Source organism: Schistocerca serialis, chromosome 4, assembly GCF_023864345.2.
Source record: "Schistocerca serialis cubense isolate TAMUIC-IGC-003099 chromosome 4, iqSchSeri2.2, whole genome shotgun sequence".
Lineage (NCBI taxonomy): Eukaryota > Metazoa > Arthropoda > Insecta > Orthoptera > Acrididae > Schistocerca > Schistocerca serialis.
In genome coordinates this window covers 499,654,075-499,673,723 of record NC_064641.1, presented here as the reverse complement: position 1 = coordinate 499,673,723, position 19,649 = coordinate 499,654,075, and the positions used below count along the sequence as shown (strand labels likewise).

The following is a 19,649-nucleotide window of genomic DNA, read 5'->3' as shown; positions in this document are numbered from 1 at the left end:
ACTGCTCCACAGCCTATGCCACAAGGATCCTTCCCAACAACAGCAGCTTTACTAAACTGCGCAGGTGGGAACTTCCCTTCAATACATCCTACAGTCCTGTAACCCTCCTGGCATCACCCAACCAGCCCCTTCTCTGTTCCCATTCCAGCACTACACAGCTGTCATTTCATCACCTCATCCAGTCATTTTATTTCTCTCCTTTTCCGCTACTTCCCCTTCCCTCCCAACCTCTCCCCTGCCTTCTGTCTAACCAGCAGCACTTCACTCTCCACCACCCACACCATACTATCACTCCCCCTCCCCGCCCTAGCCTCTCATACCCCCACCCAGTCGCCATTCCCATCATGCACTGGCGGTGCTACTCACAGTGTGGTTTCAGTTGCCTGAGACTGCAGTGGTGTGTGTGAGTTGCGTTTGTGTGAGTGTGTGTGCGTGTGCGTATGTGTGTCTATTGTTGACGAAGACCGTAATGGCAGAAAGCTAAAACTGCGAGAATCTTTTTGTTATGTCTATCTGCGACTCAGCATCTCTGCTATATGGTGAGTAGCAACTTTCCTTCTCCTAATATTGAGTACACTAATAAATCCTACAGACGACCTGTGACACCTGTAATGATCTTCATTTCAAATTTAAGTTAGGTGATCAGGACCGAAAATGGGCACCACATATTGTTTGTATGAACTGTTCATCTCGTCTTAATATTTGGGCGAAGAAAAAAGTAAAGTTTTGCTATTCTGGTGAATCGAGGGAACCGACCAATCACGTACATTATTGGTATTTCTGCCTGATTAAAACCGCAGGGATTAAGGAGAAGGATAGAAAGACAATCAAGTATCCCTCCATCAAGTCAGCTGTTCGAAGTGTACTGCACAGTTCTTCCTTACGTGTATCCATACAGAAAACAGAGCAAACACACTGCAGCTGTAGAATATGTGGGTGGAGGTGACTGGATGCATTTGAGAACAGTGCTATATTATACCACCTGACCAGAAAAATAGAGTATTTGCGCTAGATGTTGGCAGCTGTACTACATTTACAAGAAATTTTAGAACACAGAACGGGAAGTGAGGTCGTGATAGCATAGATAGAAGTGACATAAAATCGATAAAATGACGGAAAGTATGTATGAGGTGAGAGAAAATACACCAAAATGTGGGGAAATTGAGGAAGTACTTGCGTGTCTTCTGGTAGGCGCAGAACAATTCTTGTACATGGGAACGAGTATGCGACAGCAAGAGGAATACGAGAAAACGTTGACATGGAAGTGCCAGGAACCGGGGAAACAGTACATTTTTTTTCATCGAGACATCATTCTACTGTATGTCTATTGAGGTAATAGTGATACAAGCGAGTTGATTACTACTGTATTCGACGCTTTCCAGGAAGAAAGAGAACCATATGCATCTAAACTTACTTGCATCTGCCTTAAAGAATGACAGAGTGGATGAAGTGATCGGTTGAGATGGAGTTGTAACAAGGTACGATTTAATGGCAGAATGATCATGCATTCTAGAGGGAGAGAGGGAGATGTTGCTGCAGGTCAGCTGACCATTTTTTTCTGCTGTTCTGTCAAATGCATCAGTTGTGTGACGGTCTGCATTCGATTCGTATACAACCGCGTGTTCTGTGTGTGACTTAGAGTACTGTCTACTTGCGATCGTTAACAGCAGACTTCTCACTCATCAGAGGACTTCCATCTCACGTGTGATGAAACGTGACCATCCTGTTTCGAGACACTCCTCTAAACGGCATAAAATTGAGTCTTCAGTTTCATAACTACGGTGATTCTAATTTAGCGACAGATGTCCTATTTACAGAGTTAGTGGTGGCATGACGTGTAATTTCGCACGTCAAACGCCGCTGCTATGCGTTTGTCTGTTTCCTTGTCAGAAGTATTCTCCGTTACTGACGATCGTTTTAAATAGGATTGATGCGAGCATAGTATAATTTCTGAATCGTGATCGGATGTGAACAGTGGACGCTATACACTTTTGGAAAGCTATATTGTGCATGTATCACACAGAGTCGATGTTTTAAGGAAATAGTTTTTTCATTTTACAATTTGTCATCGTAGTTAATTGTAGAGAAACCTGCAAGAAGGATGTGTATCATGCGCTGGAGATATATTTCTTACACTAGAATATTAACAGAGTCGCATTCCACGTGGCTAATAACTCAGAAACTGCAACGATCTACGAGGGTTATTCCAAAAGTAAGGTCCGATTGATTGCCAAATTGAAACCACAGTGAACATCAGAAATGTTTTACTTGTAACAATTAGCTACACCTTTCAGCTACTTCTCTACGTAGTCGCCGTTCTGACTTAGACTTTTGTCATAGCGTTGTACCAACTTTTCAATAGCCTCATCATAGAAGGCAGCCGCCAGTGCTTTCCGCCAATTCTCCACGCTGGCCTACACCTCGTTGTCTGTGTCAAAATGTTGTCTTCAAAGACAGCGGTTCATGTGACCAGAGATGAAACTCAGGGGGAGACAATTGCGGACTGTATTGTGGGTAATCTAACATTTCCATTTGAAAACGATGCAGGAGCATCTTCATTGCCCCTGCAGAATGCGGCTGAGAATTGTCGTGAAGACGAAACAGCACGACAGTTATGTAATGTTGGCTGCATAACTTCAGGCGACATTTCTCACCAGGCCCTCGTACTTGGCGGCAGACACTATTTTCTAGACATCTTTACGCACTCACTGCGAGCTCAGAAATGAGAAGAGCGACGTGATGCTAACTGGGGTTATACTAGAGACACTACCCAACACATCTGTGCAAAGCTTTATCGGATTTTCATAGTCGTTTCCATTTCGCGACCGATCGGACCTTACTTTTGGAATAACCCTCGTAATATTATTGCCTGTTTTAAGTGCAGAACCATGTAGCTTTAGGAGTGCGTGTGTTTATGTTCTCTCTTACCAATACCTTCCTGGTACTGATCCCAGACACTAGAAGAATACTTTAGAGTTGATAGCGTAGTTGATTTAAGGGACCGATGACCATAGCAGTCTGGTCCCTTTAATCCCCCAAACCAACCAACCAACGTAGTTGATTTACGTAAAGTGCTTCGAACTCCGTCTGCCTGGAGCTCCATCATGCATAAAAATCACCCATTTCTTGTTCTTCTGAACCGTACACTACTACATCACAACACTTTCATAACTACTACTATACACCAATAAGGGGTCTTAACGTTCTTAACATGTGTGCTTCTGCAGAAATCTTGTATACTTGGATGGGTGCAGAAGGGCAGTTACACATTCGGCACAATCCATTCCTTCACGACACATTGAATGTAGCGGTGTGTTTCTGGTCAGCTGCAGGTTAAATTGGTGACAGTGCTGCAGGGCGGGGTGGTCAAAGACAGTGCGAGGGGATCTTTCAGTCTCTAACTTTATCCTAAGAATTCGAGAATGTCCTGTGACTTCCATCCACATAGAAAAAGGTCGTAAATTACGCACTCTGCTCGTAGTGCTAGAAATATGTAGATTGCTGTCTGCTGTACTTTGATTTATTTGTTCGAGAATTAGCAATGAGTGGACGTACTGCACAGTCATCTATCTACATTCGCAATGGTACTCGCAAAGTAGAGGATGTGCGATTTTGCGCTGATACTGAAATTGGGAAGCATACTGCTGCGTCATTGGTCAGTGCTGAATTTACTGTAAAATTGCTAAAATTGTTCTTACTATCAACTGTGATGCTTATTATTAAAGTACATTGGTGGTGCCTTTCCCATCCCATCCGTTCACTGGTACGGTGTTGATTGAGGTTGCTTGTTTGAGATGGAGAAAGAGTCTTGGTGGAAGGGCAAGAAATGGTTCAAATGGCTCTGAGCACTATGGGACTTAACTGCTGTGGTCATCAGTCCCCTAGAACTTAGAACTACTTAAACCTAACTAACCTAAGGACATCACACACATCCATGCCCGAGGCAGGATTCGAATCTGCGACCGTAGTGGTCACGCGGTTCCAGACCCTAGCGCCTAGAACCGCACGGCCACTCCTGCCGGCGGAAAGGCAACACCTTCCGGTAATGGCCAGCACCTAAATAGTAATCGCGTGCATGACTACAATATCATGAATCGACCAAAACAGAACACTGAGCCATCAGCAATTCCATCACTGTGAAAGATTAATTTAAATGTAGAGTCGTCCATCACCTTCGGACAACAGTCTGGAAACGCTCCACAACGCCGCAAAACTCTTCCAATTTCCATATGTTGTGACTGTCTTTTGTTTAAAATCATCCAGTGCGCGCGCGCGCGCGCGCGCGTTTGTGTGTGTGTGTGTGTGTGTGTGTGTTGTGGTAGCAGCAGTAACAACATGATTTACACTGTGCGACGTCTAGTTTTTTGTGAGAGGCAATGGATCAAAATGTGTTAATGTCAGTTTAGGACCTGACACAGACAGCGAAGTCGTGGCGGAAAAAACAAAATTTATGGCGGTGTACAAAGCGTGTTACAGCAGAAAAAAATAACGTATCAAACAACAAAACAGGGGTCCTCTCTTGTGATTGATAGTTTGTGGGTTATGGTCCTCCTACAGTAGAGGCGATGAAATTTTACACTGGTCTGTGCAAGCGACCTCAACCGCTGGCCACGTGCTCCAATGGATCAATACCTCTATATTTAATAGGATCGCCACATATACTCAGTGCTGACATGCAGATGGTATTTTTTTTCGATGTAGCGGAAGAGAGCGATGCGGTAAAAATCTTATCAAGTTCTCTATACGATGAAGTTAGCGGAGCTTTTATGGTTCGTAATTTGTCTCTGTTGCATGGAAGAACGATGGTAAAATGTTGGGGTGATAGTTGTGAATGGACCCTGAGGGATACGGATCTGCTTCAGATTGCAGTACCTGTGTGATACTGAGTCTTCCTAATTTTCCCTATAAGAAACACAACCTCAACTGTCCGTACTATCTTTTATACTACCCCGTGTTGCAGGAGCAGGCTTCATTTGGCACTGATCTTACACATCGCACATGGATGGTAGAGCTACGACAACGTGTTCTCATTTCCACAAAGTGGTCAAAACATGGTCCTGTCACATTAATTCAGCTCACACTATTTCTACAAGGGTTGCAGAATGAGGTAGATATAGCTCTCTGCTCAGTTCCGACTTAAATTGGAACGATCACATGTGCAAAGCTGTAGGGATGGCAGGGCAGAGTCTGAGCAGCAGTTACAGGGTGCATAGGGACTATCTAAAGTCACGTTGGAATTTTACTGTCACAGATAGGTTCGAAAAAGGTGAGTCATTTCGAGATATGAGAGTGCCAGAATTATGACTCACTAGTGGTTGTAATCATTAAAGGACTTTGCCGCAGGATCCAACGTAGGTATGTGGTTGAATGGAAAGACTTGATTCCAAACCCACAGACAGCATTTCTACTGGAAAGCGTAACACCAGAGATCTGAAAAGCTAGTGCATATTTCTTACGACCTCAGTCAGCACCCCGTCTACTGTATGTGATCACTCTGAATCAACCATCGCCTATAAGCCAGTGGATATATCACAGAACCTCTGACTTGGTATCAAGACAGAATGCGTTACAAATACTGGGGAAATATCTAGCGGCGATATGAGGGAGCTGCAAATACCAGCTTTATACCGCGTTCCTTAGCTGAATCACTTTCTAAATTGGTGATTTTATTACGAGCTTACACCGTCGGCAACGTGTAACCGCACTGTCTGTCTGTTAATACACAATCCAGCGATCACCGTCTGTATTCAGTGACATGGTATTTGTGTGGAAAAATCACTTCATTCGCAGTTAATGCCATACCTCGACTTATAAGGCTTGTATGGTTTTTAGCATGGACATCGTTAGCGAGACTTGTGAGCACCTGTAGAACCAAGACCATTTGCGACAGTAACATGGCTGATGCGATCGTGTTTTTAACATCTGGCGGCTCATAAGACGATTACTCCTCTCTTTCTAAGACACAGTGGTACCACTCGCAAGAAAAACTTATGAGACGTCCACCCATCACTGATTTTTGCTTAGTATTGTTTCGTATCGCCAGCATCCAGTTATTGGTGAAGTATCATACTTAATCATAGGAGATGCATGATAGATTCGCCTTGAGCAGCAGGCTTACAAAGTATTTGCAAAGAAAATTATTATGTTCTGTCATAAGGGAAGGTATGGATTTGACACGGAAAACTGCGATAGCTGTAAGGGGAATGAAAGATTTTTTTATTTGGAAAATTATGTCCAGTCATAAGAATGGTACATACATTTATATTTCCAGAGCCACAGCCATCAGCAGGGTGTATTTCTGATACTTCACTCATTGTCGAATGTCCAATTGAGACTGCAGTCGTAATATTTAATTGTAAGAACAGTGATAAAATATATGTGGCCAATTTCCTAGGACGATTCTGCCTGCTGTGCGAGGAGTATGTGGTGCCTGTGGCCTGTGGTGGGGAAGATTGACACTTCCAACTTACGGTGGGAGCTGTGCGAATGGAAAGGCTGGCTGGGGTACAGGAATGTGGCTGACATGACCGTGTCGCCCTCTAGACGGCTGTATAGTGAACTAATGCTCAGTGTGTGCAGGACAGCCTTCGTGAACGCGTGTGTTCTCCGTGGAAATTTGAAAAGATTCAATATGGACGTGTGTTTGCGCTGGACCATTATGCCCTCCCATGTAAACTGTCCTGCTGACTGCTTCTGCGCATTTCCCGTCTTTATTTGGTTGAGAAAATATCGATTGTGGTGTGTGTTGTGTGCATCTAGTAGGTGAAAGACGGATGGAAGACACGTTTTTTGGTTCTCTAGTCTTGAGAAATACCTTAGTTGGCTTTGTAAATTATAAGGATGATTTGGAATCTGTTATATCACCAACATCAGTATTCGTGAGTGGAATTATCAGTATCCTCTATTTTTTTCCAGTTTTCACGTACAGATCTTCGTAGACGAGATAAGTTTCTAGTTCTCAGTAGTTTATATCATCTTCAACCTCGCTGCACCTCGCTAAAGTTTCGGGTTTCTAGAGAAATAATATCTTCAGAATTATACTGTGCAAGTGATACTGCTATGCAAGCGATATTGCTCTGTGCTTGATATCAAGAAGTGTCACGTAAATGGTAAGATATTTTGGTAAACCATGTGACAATACATATGTTCTTGTAATCCCAGAGTCTGGAGATGGAAGTAGAAAGTAAGCAAGCAAGCAGGTTAGGGCCAGAAACAATAATGCCTTTGTGCTGAGTGGAACCGACCTAGCCTTTGTACAACAGTTCAGAGAGTAAATTTGGTCCACTGAGGTCACTCTGGTCATGCGTCAGGCCAGTGTGTGTTCGGGGTGCAGATGACTTGTGACCGTCGGCTGTGGTGAATGACCTACTGAGCTCACAGGAAATATCTAGTCCTGTGAGGACTATATATGATGCATGTGCTTATGCTGCCTGTATGAGTGTCTGACGGTCGATAACTATATGCAGGATGCAAAACTGATGTTTTTGTATTGTGCAGGATACGAATTGTGTGTTTACTACATTGATACGATATGTGATGATATACAGTTGGGTTGGAGATCGGTTTCGCGCTTAAATATTCAAGCTTTCGTCATCATTGGCAGAACAGAGTAATTGAGGAAGCGTCTTCCTGTATTTCATGATATAAAGATCACTTTTGCTGGGTTTAACTGTCAGTTTATGGCGATCTGTACAAAATTGTTTTGTGCTGAAAATTTCGTCTGCACTAAATGGCAGACAGTGCTCCCACACCGGCAGCATTACTAATGTGGTGGGCTTCAGAACGAAAAAAAAAATTCAAGCTTTGCTTAGCAGAGTGCTGTAATTGAGGAACTGTCTTTCCATACTTCACGATCTGTAGGCCACTTTTGCAGGTTTAACTGTCAGTGCAATATGGCTGCTGTACATTTTTTTTCGATCTGTAGAAAACAGTTTTGCTGCTGAAAGTCTCGTAATTGGTCTGTCTGCAGGAAAGAATGGTGGACAGTGCTCTCACACCAGCAGCAGCAGTTTGGTAGGTAATTTCAGTAAGACCCAATCAGAATGTTCCATTCGTTCATAAGACATCTTTTGTGCAGGACATAGGAGCCTCTACAGACTGGTTCAAAGAAAATGGGGAAAGGGATCTAAGGAAAGTTCTGAGAATAATGTGATGTCTTCTTTATTCGAGCATTCAGAGGCAAGTTGAAGCAGACCAACCATCTCTGACTGGATGCTGTCCCTCCAAATAACAAGAATGCCTTTATGATTAACAGTGTTTTCGCAAGCAAGCACAAACATGTTGAAGGCTTTTAGCGGCGAGAACAATTTCTGAGATGTTTGTTGAAAGCAGGATGGCACGATTTCTGGGAAGGGTAATACGTGATTGATGGGGTGCCTTGTTTGGACCATCAGGAAGAATGCATTCAGTGTATTTCGAGATACTTTCAGAAACAGTTTCTGAAAGCAGTGCAAAACATTTCTATAGTGTGTGTCTGTCCAGAGGGAGATTTGGCTGTCAGCTACATTGACATGAGATGTCTGCATAACACCGACAACCTTTTAACTGTGCGTCATTGCAGGTCATCACAGACGTTAGTAACGTGTGCTGACCCATGTTTTGAACAGGCAGTCCTGTTAGGACAAGAATTTCCATGCAGATAAGCTGAGACATCATGTAAGTTCTTCCAACAAAAGTGATTGTTAACTGTTTCTGTGGCACTTTACGATTTACAGGAAGGGGCTGATATGCAATGGACGGACTGTCTTGTTATGATCACTAAGAAGAATGCATCCTGTGTTATTCTGGGGTATTTTCGTAAGCAGTTTCTGAAAGCAGTGCAAAAGATTTCTATAGCATGTCCAGAGGGAGACTTCGCTGTCATTTACGTAGACATGAAACGTCAGTATAAATAACACTGACAACCTTTCAGCCATGCTTGTGAGTGTGGGTCGCTAGGAAATCATCTTGCTCAGTAGTTAGGCTGGTGCTGGACCTACAGATACAAAGGTGGTGAATCAATGCACCAGCCATGGTGGCCCGGTACATACCTTACTACCATTTCCAGACGTTCGCGCGCCGCCCCGGCGTGTGCGACTTGGGTCTCCGTAGGGGACAGATCGCTGATATGCCGCAGTCGAATTTCTTAACGATGGTTTGAAGGCCTTTTTACATGCAATAAGTGTTTGTGCACTGCATTATTTCGGCTGTTTAAGCTTTGTGATCGTGTTTGCAGAGCATTATATGTGTATTAGTTTGAAAATTTTACAAATAGTGAATGTGCCTGTACATCAGTGTACAGCATTATTTAAGTAACTTAGGAGTAGTCTGCAGGTCTGTAGGCTAAGTACTGTGAACCCAAGCATGTCGGGGCAAGTGTTTTCTATCAGCATAATAAATAAACTACATGAAATCCACCCCCTAAATAAACTGTTCCAGATTCCCACTGAAAATAAATAAAGTACTCTCCTTTCTCTCTGGCAGCTGGACACAGACTGAGTCATTTTCCCGCTATTTTTCCCCAGACTGCCATCTTTGATTACATCATAGGAGGGGAGAGGGGGAGGGACAACAGCGCCCTCTGGTGATGGTACTGTGAACTAGGTCAGTGGGACTCTGGACCTCATGGTGAATACACTGGATGGAGCTACTGCCTATGACAACTCAAACTGTTTAAATAAACAATGCACACAAAATAAAGACTTACGTCCAACCTATCCAGCAGCCCAGCAAAGAGTGAACCCTTTTCCTTCCAATTCCAAGGAAGAGGTGGTGGTTGGATGGCTTAGGTAGCCCAACTGACCTATTTCCCCGCCATTTTTCCCACCATATTTTTCCACCATTTTCTTAGGTTAGTGGAGGTAGCTCAAGTGGCCTTTTTCCCACTATTTTCGTGAGGGGGACGGGGTGGAGAGGGACGAGGGGGGATGAGGGGGTTAGGTTAGTGGAGTTAGCCCAAATGACCTGCCACATCTATGGCCGCCATTTTGTATCCACCATCTTGAATAAATTTGGCAATAATGCAGAGTGGGATAGAATGAACTTTGCCCTACTACTTACAGATGTGGAGATTGCAAGCTTCAATTTTGATTACAAAGAAATGATGCCAGATCTCCTGACACAAAATGATCTCGACCATTTGTTAGGGACCTGAATCGTTCTAAGGCAAAGGCTGAATTTTTCGGTCTGAAATAGTAGAATTTACTAGACAAAGATACTACGGTTTGTTTCTTTCAACATCATCAGGATGCCTTCGCAACATTCTTTGATGTGGGAGACTCATCCTGTTACTGCAATGACGTCAACGGTCTGTTTAGTGCTATGGGAATGAAACACATATCAGCAGAATGGCGACAATTAGTTGATGGCTCCAAAACTAGCCTCATAGCGGTGTTCCTTCACAGTAGTAGTGTATATCCTCTTATTCCTGTAGCTTATGCCACTATTTTGAAGGAAACATACAGCCGTGTGGAACTTTTGTTGTATAAAATTCGATATAACATCCACAAGTGGCAAAACTGTGCTGACTTCAGAGTAATTCCTAATTGGGATACTTACAGGATTACAGTCTGGGTATACAGAGCAGTGTTGTTTTCTTTGCTAATGGGATAGCTGTGATCGGAAGAGGCATTATAACAGAAGGGTAAATGGAACCTAGTTTGAAGAATGTAGCAACGTTCCACCACTTCACATAAAATTTGGACTTATGAAGTCGTTTGTTGTTGTAATGGACAATCGTGGACCTGGTTTTACGTACTTACATCAGAAATTCCCTGTGTCAAGTGAAGCCAAAGTGAATGCAGGTGTGTTTTTTGGCCTTCACATTAGACAGCTTATTCACGATTCTGATTTTATCACAGCTTTGAGCCCTCTTGAACTGGACTGCTGGAATTCTCTCAGTATAGTAGCGCCGCATATAAGAGGCGCATCAAACGTTCAAAAATAATTTAGGTATGTATGAAAACATATTTCATTAGCATTTCATGCTCTTTGTGTTGATAAAATCAGAATCGTGAATAAGCTAATTTGAGGGCCTACAAACACACCGGCATTCACTTTGGCTTCACTCGACACAGGGTATTTCTGAAGTAAGTACATAAAATCAGATCCACGATTGTCCACTACAACAACAAACGATTTCAAAAGGCCAAATTTTATGTGAAGTGGTGGAACGTTGCTACAGTCTTCCAACCAGGTTCCATTTGTCCTTCTGTTATAATGAATCTTCTGATCGCAACAACACAAAAACTGAATACAATTAGATAGTGACTAGCACTGACTTCAGAGTAATTCCTAATTGGGATACTTACAGGATTACAGTCTGGGTATACAGAGCAGTGTTGTTTTCTTTGCTAATGGGATAGCTGTGATCGGAAGAGGCATTATAACAGAAGGGTAAATGGAACCTAGTTTGAAGAATGTAGCAACGTTCCACCACTTCACATAAAATTTGGACTTATGAAGTCGTTTGTTGTTGTAATGGACAATCGTGGACCTGGTTTTACGTACTTACATCAGAAATTCCCTGTGTCAAGTGAAGCCAAAGTGAATGCAGGTGTGTTTTTTGGCCTTCACATTAGACAGCTTATTCACGATTCTGATTTTATCACAGCTTTGAGCCCTCTTGAACTGGACTGCTGGAGTTCTCTCAGTATAGTAGCGCCGCATATAAGAGGCGCATCAAACGTTCAAAAATAATTTAGGTATGTATGAAAACATATTTCATTAGCATTTCATGCTCTTTGTGTTGATAAAATCAGAATCGTGAATAAGCTAATTTGAGGGCCTACAAACACACCGGCATTCACTTTGGCTTCACTCGACACAGGGTATTTCTGAAGTAAGTACATAAAATCAGGTCCACGATTGTCCACTACAACAACAAACGATTTCATAAGGCCAAATTTTATGTGAAGTGGTGGAACGTTGCTACAGTCTTCCAACCAGGTTCCATTTGTCCTTCTGTTATAATGACTCTTCTGATCGCAACAACACAAAAACTGAATACAATTAGATAGTGACTAGCACTATTTACACAAAAACTGTGGCTGATGTGGGAAAACCAGTGCTAGATGCATGTTCAGCAGGTCAAAACATGGGGATAACCAAATTTGGTGCTTGAAATTTTAGAAAGTTCAATTTTGTATACCAGTGTAAAATGGCAAGCCCTACTAGTCTTAACGCAGCTCGGAAAGAAAACAGCAGTATGATCACTTATTTTATGAACTCTACCTTTAGAGTTTTCTGAGAAAACCTGGAAGTACCCATGGTTCAGCGTGTTGCCAATTAAAGTTCTTAGTTTCTGACATGAAATGACACTGATGAACTTGAGCGGGAGTTGTCACGCCAGGCGATATCACAGGCTGCAGTTAGATCTAAGAATACCCCTCCCCCCCCCCTCCCCCCCATATTTATCTTCCTCTCAAAGCCGTTTTTGATATGAGTTGCTATTGTTAGCATCTGTTCCTCACATCCTCTTCCTGGTCTAAACCCAAATTGCAATGTGGGGACACGTTTGTTGAGGTCAAGCAGATTACAGTATGAATGAGCCACTCCAGGAGCTTGGATGCAACAATACGGACCAGATGTTTTCATTTTAGGGACCTTTGTTAGGCTTTAGTATAGCACATCTTAGTTTTCCTGAACAGAGACAGCAAATGACCTGTCTCTAAGACATACTGCTCAGAATTTTTTCAGTGAATACGGACATTTATATACAAGGAAAGATTTTAATTTTGATTAAATGCATCCCCAGAACGTCCCCGTATGGACACTGGCAATTGTGGTACCTCACTGAGCCACTAATATATGGGTTTTACAAGAAAAGTTGCAAATCTGTATATAATATATGGAGAACACAATGAGATACTTATGGTACGAGGAGGTAACATCCCAGAATTTTCAGTTTTTCTTACACTGTGGTCAACGAGGAGTGAAGTTTGCTGTGATTTGAAAATGAAGTCATAGATTGGATTGTTAATTATAATCCATCCAAATTCCACCTCTTTCCGATTAATAATGACATAAAAATTTACAATTTAGCGAAAAAAAGCTGCAGTGTTTTACTCCCAAAATGGGGTAAAGCTGGCAGTGAAGGTCTTTGCTCCATTTGAGATAAATGTGAATAAAAAAGGATGACTGCATAATCAAATCATTTGAAATAACTCTTTGTAACATTCTTTTATTATAGCCAAGTTGCCCAACACAATATTTAATTTAAATATAATTATGAACTTAGTGCTTAAAAGTACTTGTACAAAAATAATACTTTGTTCTCCACAGAAGGAGCTTTAGTAGTGTAACTTGTAAGAGCTCATTGACTGAGGCTAAGCTGTCTAGGTACTTAATAAACAGTATACTTTGTTAGGTCCTCTTAAAAAGTTATTAGTTTATGGAACCATACTATGTTGATTCTTGTAGGTTTCTACAGTTTCATCATAACATTGTCAGTGCCAACGAATGACTCTTCCTTTGTCTTAATAAATTTTTGGGCCTCTGTAAGATTTTTGTAAAACACACCTTCGTGAGGGAGGGGCTAATCTGATTCTTCCTTGAAGTCCCAGGCTCTTTTTTCTCTTCTTCAGATACTTCCTCACCTAGTAGCAAGTACATATCTACATATGAATTACTCTCATGAACTGTGAAGTCTGAAACTGACTGCAGAATAATCAGCTGGCTTTTTCACCTGCTTTCTTCCCTTTTTGCGTTGATGTGAAATCCAGCTCATATTGTTCTGTTTCTTTAGCACGCTTTTTTCTTTCCTTAGCACGTTTTTCCTTCTCAATAACAAGCGTTTTTCTCATGAATTCTTCTACCATTCGTTCTTTAATGGGTGTCGACGTTAGAAGCACAGATTTCAATATTCGCCAGAACGTTTCCTCTTAATTTTTATTTTAGACGTCGGAATTATATCTCCAGGTGAGATAATCTCACGCAGTGTGGGCTGAATGTCATTTTTTGCGTGGCACTGAATAATTGTCTTCACATAGTTGGAACTGATGACTTTTACCCCAAAATGCCGCTGAGACTTGTCCTATTTCGCCATTTTCTGACAAATGCACCATTTTGATTTTGGGTACTAACTAGAATGATTATTTAATGTGAAAGTAAAAATTAAATGCGCAACTTCCAGTAATTCGTTGATTCTTCTTTTCAAATCCTACATTGTACAAGGTTCAATTAAAAAATGAGAAAAATTTCATATAGTAATAGGAAAACAGACTTACCTCATTTTCTCATCTCTGGAGCGACTTGTCAGGATGAACTGTAACGGTACAGAAGTTACAATAAGACAAACCCGCCGCGTGTAGTCAGCTCCTGAATCGATGGCGGGTGATTCAGATTCGGTACGGGTTTTTACCCCACATGGGGCTACCCCACCTACCCTAGTTTTGGAAAGAGCATCTCGACATGTCTCCCTATTCACCAGCCTATGTAGCAGCCTAACAGCTCGCTTTTGTAGTTCTAGTATTCTGTTCAAACGCACATCGGCAGCACAACTCTACAATTCCATCCCATAATTTATAAATGGGAAAACTGTCCCGTAGTATCGGGGCTGACTGTTTTCACACTATTTTGGACGGCTAGCTAAGCAAGTACAGTTCACTGTTTTTTTTCGTGCACTAAGTTAACGTAGTTTTACCATCGAGGAACCCCTGTGTACACATTTTTTGACCTTGAAATGTCACACTTTTTTCCCTCACTTCAGGACTACATCTATGATTAAGTTGTGCAGTAGGGGAATTTAGGACGAATGTCGGTGTAACTGCAGTCATGTTTTTTCATGCTGTGAGCTGTCATCAAAATTCTTGCGTCAAGATGTTGGAAGGATCCCTTTCTTTAGCTCATTAACGGCTTTTGCAGGAAGCCAAAGAGAAAATATTGGAGTTGCTATTTTGGCAATGTTCCGCAAAGATTCGCAGCTGCCGTGACTGCGGCACGGAGCGGAAACCACCTTCATGCTGAGGAAAAACAATTTCTCATGAGCAGCGTGACGAACCGAAAAAACTATAGTTAATTAGCGATTGCTAAAGGCAGTTATTGGCCATCGCGCTCGGCAGTGCAAAAAAGTTTAGTAAGTTAGTAGAATCATAATAATTTATAGAAATGCGTAAGATTCTGTGATCAATAAAACGTCGTTACTCTATATTCTAGGAGGGGGCAAATTTGTCCTTTACTTCTCTCTTCCACCAACTCCCCTTCCCCCCCTTCACACCCTAGCGAACGCCCATTGGTGCTAGGTCTTGTAAACGAGATGGGATGTGTTAGTAGTAGAGTAGGGTAGTCATCCATGGATCACATTTACAAGGATGTTGAACATGCTGTAGTATTACAAGAACAAGAAACACTATTCACAGATACACACTCAAAATCTAGACTGACAAGGATAGGTAATCGGCTGTAGCCATACAGTGAGACCTATCCTGGCATTTTACAGGAGGAATGTAGGGAAAGCGCGTGAAGTCTAAATCAGATTCGCCGAATGAGTATCCCTATCAAATTTTTCCACAGTTTACTGAATGAACTAGTAATTGTCCTTAATGGCTTCGCTGCCCGTTGGCCTATATTCTTATAGACGTGAAAGTGGCGGTGGCACAATCAGTACATGAGTTTATCCACACCAGTGCTGTATCGACTAAAGCACGCATTTCTCTGCTTGTTTAGTACCGACGCTAACGAATTATAGCACTAATTACAACTGTCAGGTGGAGATTTTGTGTACTTTTGAAGGGAATGCAAAACTAAACGACTTCCCTATGGTCGTCCATTGTACTTGGGATAAATGACAAGTTTTCGTAACTGTGTTCATGAATCAGCCTGAAACGTGAAGGCAACGGCTGTACTGTAATTTCTGGAAGACCGATGACTATCTTATCCTGTTTCACTTCGTTCATTCTTCTCAGGTTCGTTGATCTAACGGTATACCGCTCAAGGACGAAGCAACACAGCGCGCAGCACGTGCAGTACTGACGACAAGTCGTTGACATAACAGCTGTTCGCGCAGTAATATAGAAGAGGACAACTATTACCAGAAATAAAATCTGCTTATTTCTTCTCTCATTATATGGTCTGTTTTCGTGTGAAAATATCTCTAAGCTTGAAAAACAAAATTTTGTTGGAAAAAATACGATTATTTTATTTACGAAAGATTAGCGCACCCGGTATTAGAATCGTGACTCCATATACACGCCACTGGATTTGTAGCTCAAGGCTGTGCTTAACAGCATAAGCTACAGTACAGCTACTGGTTAACAACCCCACAATTTACAGTTCAAATCGCCCATGTTTACAACAGTGTAGCACACATTCGCGTTGATGCTAACTTGTTTCCAGTCAAACTGAGTAATAGCGAGACAGAGGAATTGTTCGCAAGACATTTTTCTTTTAATTGTGATAACCGTTTTTGTTGTGAATTACATAAGTACCGATATATTAATATCTCAATGGGGAGCGGTAGCTATATAAACGAAAACGCTAAGCGAGCGTGTTTTGTTTCGTAAGTTGCCGAAAACATGCAGAATCATCATACACATCTCAGAGTTTAGCGCCAGTGGCACATAACACAGACTAGTATTTATTTACATATTCTTGTCTGTTAACTGTTCACCGGCGTATTTTCTTGGTTGAAAAGCGAATAGAAAAGTGAATGTATTGTTTTTCGAACACTTTCATCTTTATTTGATTAGAGGCCATTAAAACTCTATTCGCGAATTTCAGTTTACTTATTCGTTGCTCGATTTATGTTCTGGACTGGAAGAACACTTTGTCGTTGTATACGACGGACCAGAGAACCGGTTTTAGTTGGGCACGGACTGTGCTGTTACCGTTATCTTCTGTCGGGGCAGGAAAACTGGCTTAGACCTACTGATATACGTGTCAGTGGTATAACTTCACTCCCGTGGGTTGGGGCTTGGAGGGGTAATTGCGGTCACCGCTTGAAGAGAGCATATTATTTAAGTGAAGATTTCGTAAGCAGTTTCGGTCGTCATTTAGCAGGTTATTCGCTAAATAGCTGTAGTATAGTGAGTGAAACATTTTTTGTACCAACTGGAAAGCGTTTTATACACACGACAAACATGCCCGAATCAAAACCATTCGAGAGACTACCGAAGTGTGTCGTACCAAAACATTACGATCTGATACTGAAGCCTGACCTGAAAACATTAGTGTTTGAAGGGAAAGAAACAATAGAAGTTGAGGTATGTCAACGAAAAGTGGTTTTGTAACATAATTAAACATGAAATTGGATCGTTTCGGATAATAGTGCTTTTGATATATTTTTCTGTTACTTCAGGTAAAAACAGTGACGGATAAAATCGTCCTGAATTCCTTAGATTTAACAATTAAAAGTGTCGAATACACAACTTCGACTGGTAACAGTATTGTTCCTACAGACGTCTCATTGTCGGTGGAGGATGAAACTTTGACATTGACATTTCCTGAGCCCCTTCATGCGGGGAATGGATTACTAGCTTTCGATTTTACTGGGGAAATCAACGACAAAATGAAAGGATTTTACAGGAGCAAATATGTAAGGTAACGTGACTTTCTTATTTCAAAGAAAAATTATGTTGTATATTTATAGTGGGTTATCAGTGTTTCCATGCTTTTATCTGTTTTAGTTTGGATGTATATAATTGTAATTTTAACGACAGGTGTTTTGTGATCATTGCCAAGGAAATCTCACCACAGATAGACTTCCTTGAGATGCATCTGTACTGTTCAATGTCATTTCAATTAGAGTAATATGTTGGGCAAGAGAATGTATAGTAGTTCATTATGGTTCTTGAATTTATTTATTTATCTTATGGAAAAAGTTATTAAAAGTAATACTATGGCCCTACTTTTAGTTAGGCCTATATATTTAAATTGGAAGATTTGTGTTCCATTAAGTATTCATTTGTATACCAGTAACAGTGTGCGCAGGGTAGTATCCGACACATGGCCTGTTAGTCTTAAGCTTCCATTTTCTTTTCTTCCTTCATTTTGCACTTTTCCTTAATTTTAGATATGTGCAGGTGAGACATTTTGCTGGTAATGTGAAATTTTGTGAGTACTGTCAAGTTGTAGGCTAAGCAGAAAACTCTGTTGCCCAAGGAGGATGTATCATGAAGCCTTAATTTTTGATGGATTCATATTGTCTTACAGTGTGCAGTTTATGAATTTACTGTACTTGACTATATAGATTGTAGCCTGCAGTTAGATTTGTTTCTAAGTTACATTCTGAGTTTTTTCCCAATGCCCATGTTTATTTTCTAAAAAGAGGAGGGGGTGGGTACTGACTTTGCCAATAAAAAGAAAACATTCTGTATTTTAAGCAGTCTAACATCAAGCATGTCTTTAGCACACCACTCATTTGGGTGGTAACAATAATTAGGCTACCTATTTTTATAGCTCTTGAGTGTATGAAGAAATGTTCAGAGTAAAAGTGTCAAGAATTATAAACAAAAATTGATGAATTAAGAGTTTTGTTCCTTCTGAAATAATAACTAACTTTGTGGAGAACTTAATAAATATTTGGGGCATCTTGTGTTTCAATGGAATATAATCAAAAACTCTTCGTATGTAACATACTGTATGAGTAAATTTATTGATTTAGCCTTAGATTTTAGATGGACACATTTCCAATTCTTGTCAGTCTCAGTGTGTAACAGAATAGGGGGGCGAGTGATCTTCATAGAATTAAATGAACTTGCCACAATAGCCTACATGTAATAGTCCAAGTTTGGTTCCATCCCTTTTTCCCAGTTTTTGTTACTGTTACTGCGCTGTGTGTCAGATTAGTGTATTGTTCTTAAATTTAACCGTTCTCCGTGTGTTGAGAATGATACGTATAAGTGCTGTGTAGGGCTAGAAACAGCTTGCAGAGTTGAAAGGTGTACACTACAATGAACAAAAGGGATGATGAGAAGACATAGGCAAAGATGATTCAGTTGTAAACATAATTGGTCAGAGGTGGAAAAGTTTTATGATGGTGTGTTATCTTATCACATTATTCATACCAAAGGTTTTCTTGTAAGTATTGATTCTCTTGCACAAATTCAGTTATTTTAAGTTTTTTTCTTTATTAATTAATCTGAAAGCCTTTTGCCTGTAAACATTAAGCCATCAATATTGTTTCTTGCATCTGGCCAGAACAGCTAAAAGTTCCAGGAGACATAGAATTTTCAGAATGTAGTCTTTTAGTACTAGCTCTAAAAGCTAAACAACTTCAGATGTGGTGAACCTGCATTCTCCGCGGTGACGCAGCTGTGCCCAACTGATGCTCGCCGTTTGTTCCCTTGCTGGGATGAGCCTGCAGTGAAAGCCTGCTTCTCAGTTGCTGTTTCAATACCAAAAGATGATGGGCTGGTGGCGCTTTCAAATATGGTAAGCCTCAAAACTCAGTGTGAAGGTCCTATATATCTGCTTGCAGCCCAGATGGCGAAGAGCGCTATGCAGGTGTCACGCAGTTTGAGGCCACAGATGCTCGGCGATGCTTCCCATGTTGGGATGAACCTGCGATAAAGGCTACTTTCAACATCACGTTGGTTGTTCCAGAGAGTAAGGTTGCTCTTTCCAATATGGTAAGTTTCTCTGTTTTTCAGTTGGCAAATAAAATTTAATTTTCTTGCTTTTGATCTAGGATAGTAAAACTGTGTGAGAGATGGTACCACAGACAGTTAGTGAAA

General features: G+C 41.2%; 1 protein-coding gene across 4 annotated transcripts in view; it reads left to right on the top strand.

The window, feature by feature from the left end:
* The first annotated feature begins 16,329 nt into the window (after positions 1-16,329).
* Positions 16,330-19,649, top strand: part of LOC126475225 (puromycin-sensitive aminopeptidase) — a 157,633-nt gene continuing 154,313 nt past the window's right edge. Inside the window, exons 1-3 of one of the 4 annotated variants that reach the window (XM_050102898.1) lie at positions 16,330-17,177; positions 17,273-17,514; positions 19,194-19,347. In XM_050102898.1, the coding sequence (XP_049958855.1) occupies positions 16,719-17,177; positions 17,273-17,514; positions 19,194-19,347 (855 nt within the window). In that variant the 5' untranslated portion in view covers positions 16,330-16,718. Of the gene's footprint in view, positions 17,178-17,272; positions 17,515-19,193; positions 19,348-19,393; positions 19,545-19,649 lie in introns of all 4 variants that reach the window. The other 3 variants (XM_050102896.1, XM_050102899.1, XM_050102897.1) reach the window with 3 other exon arrangements.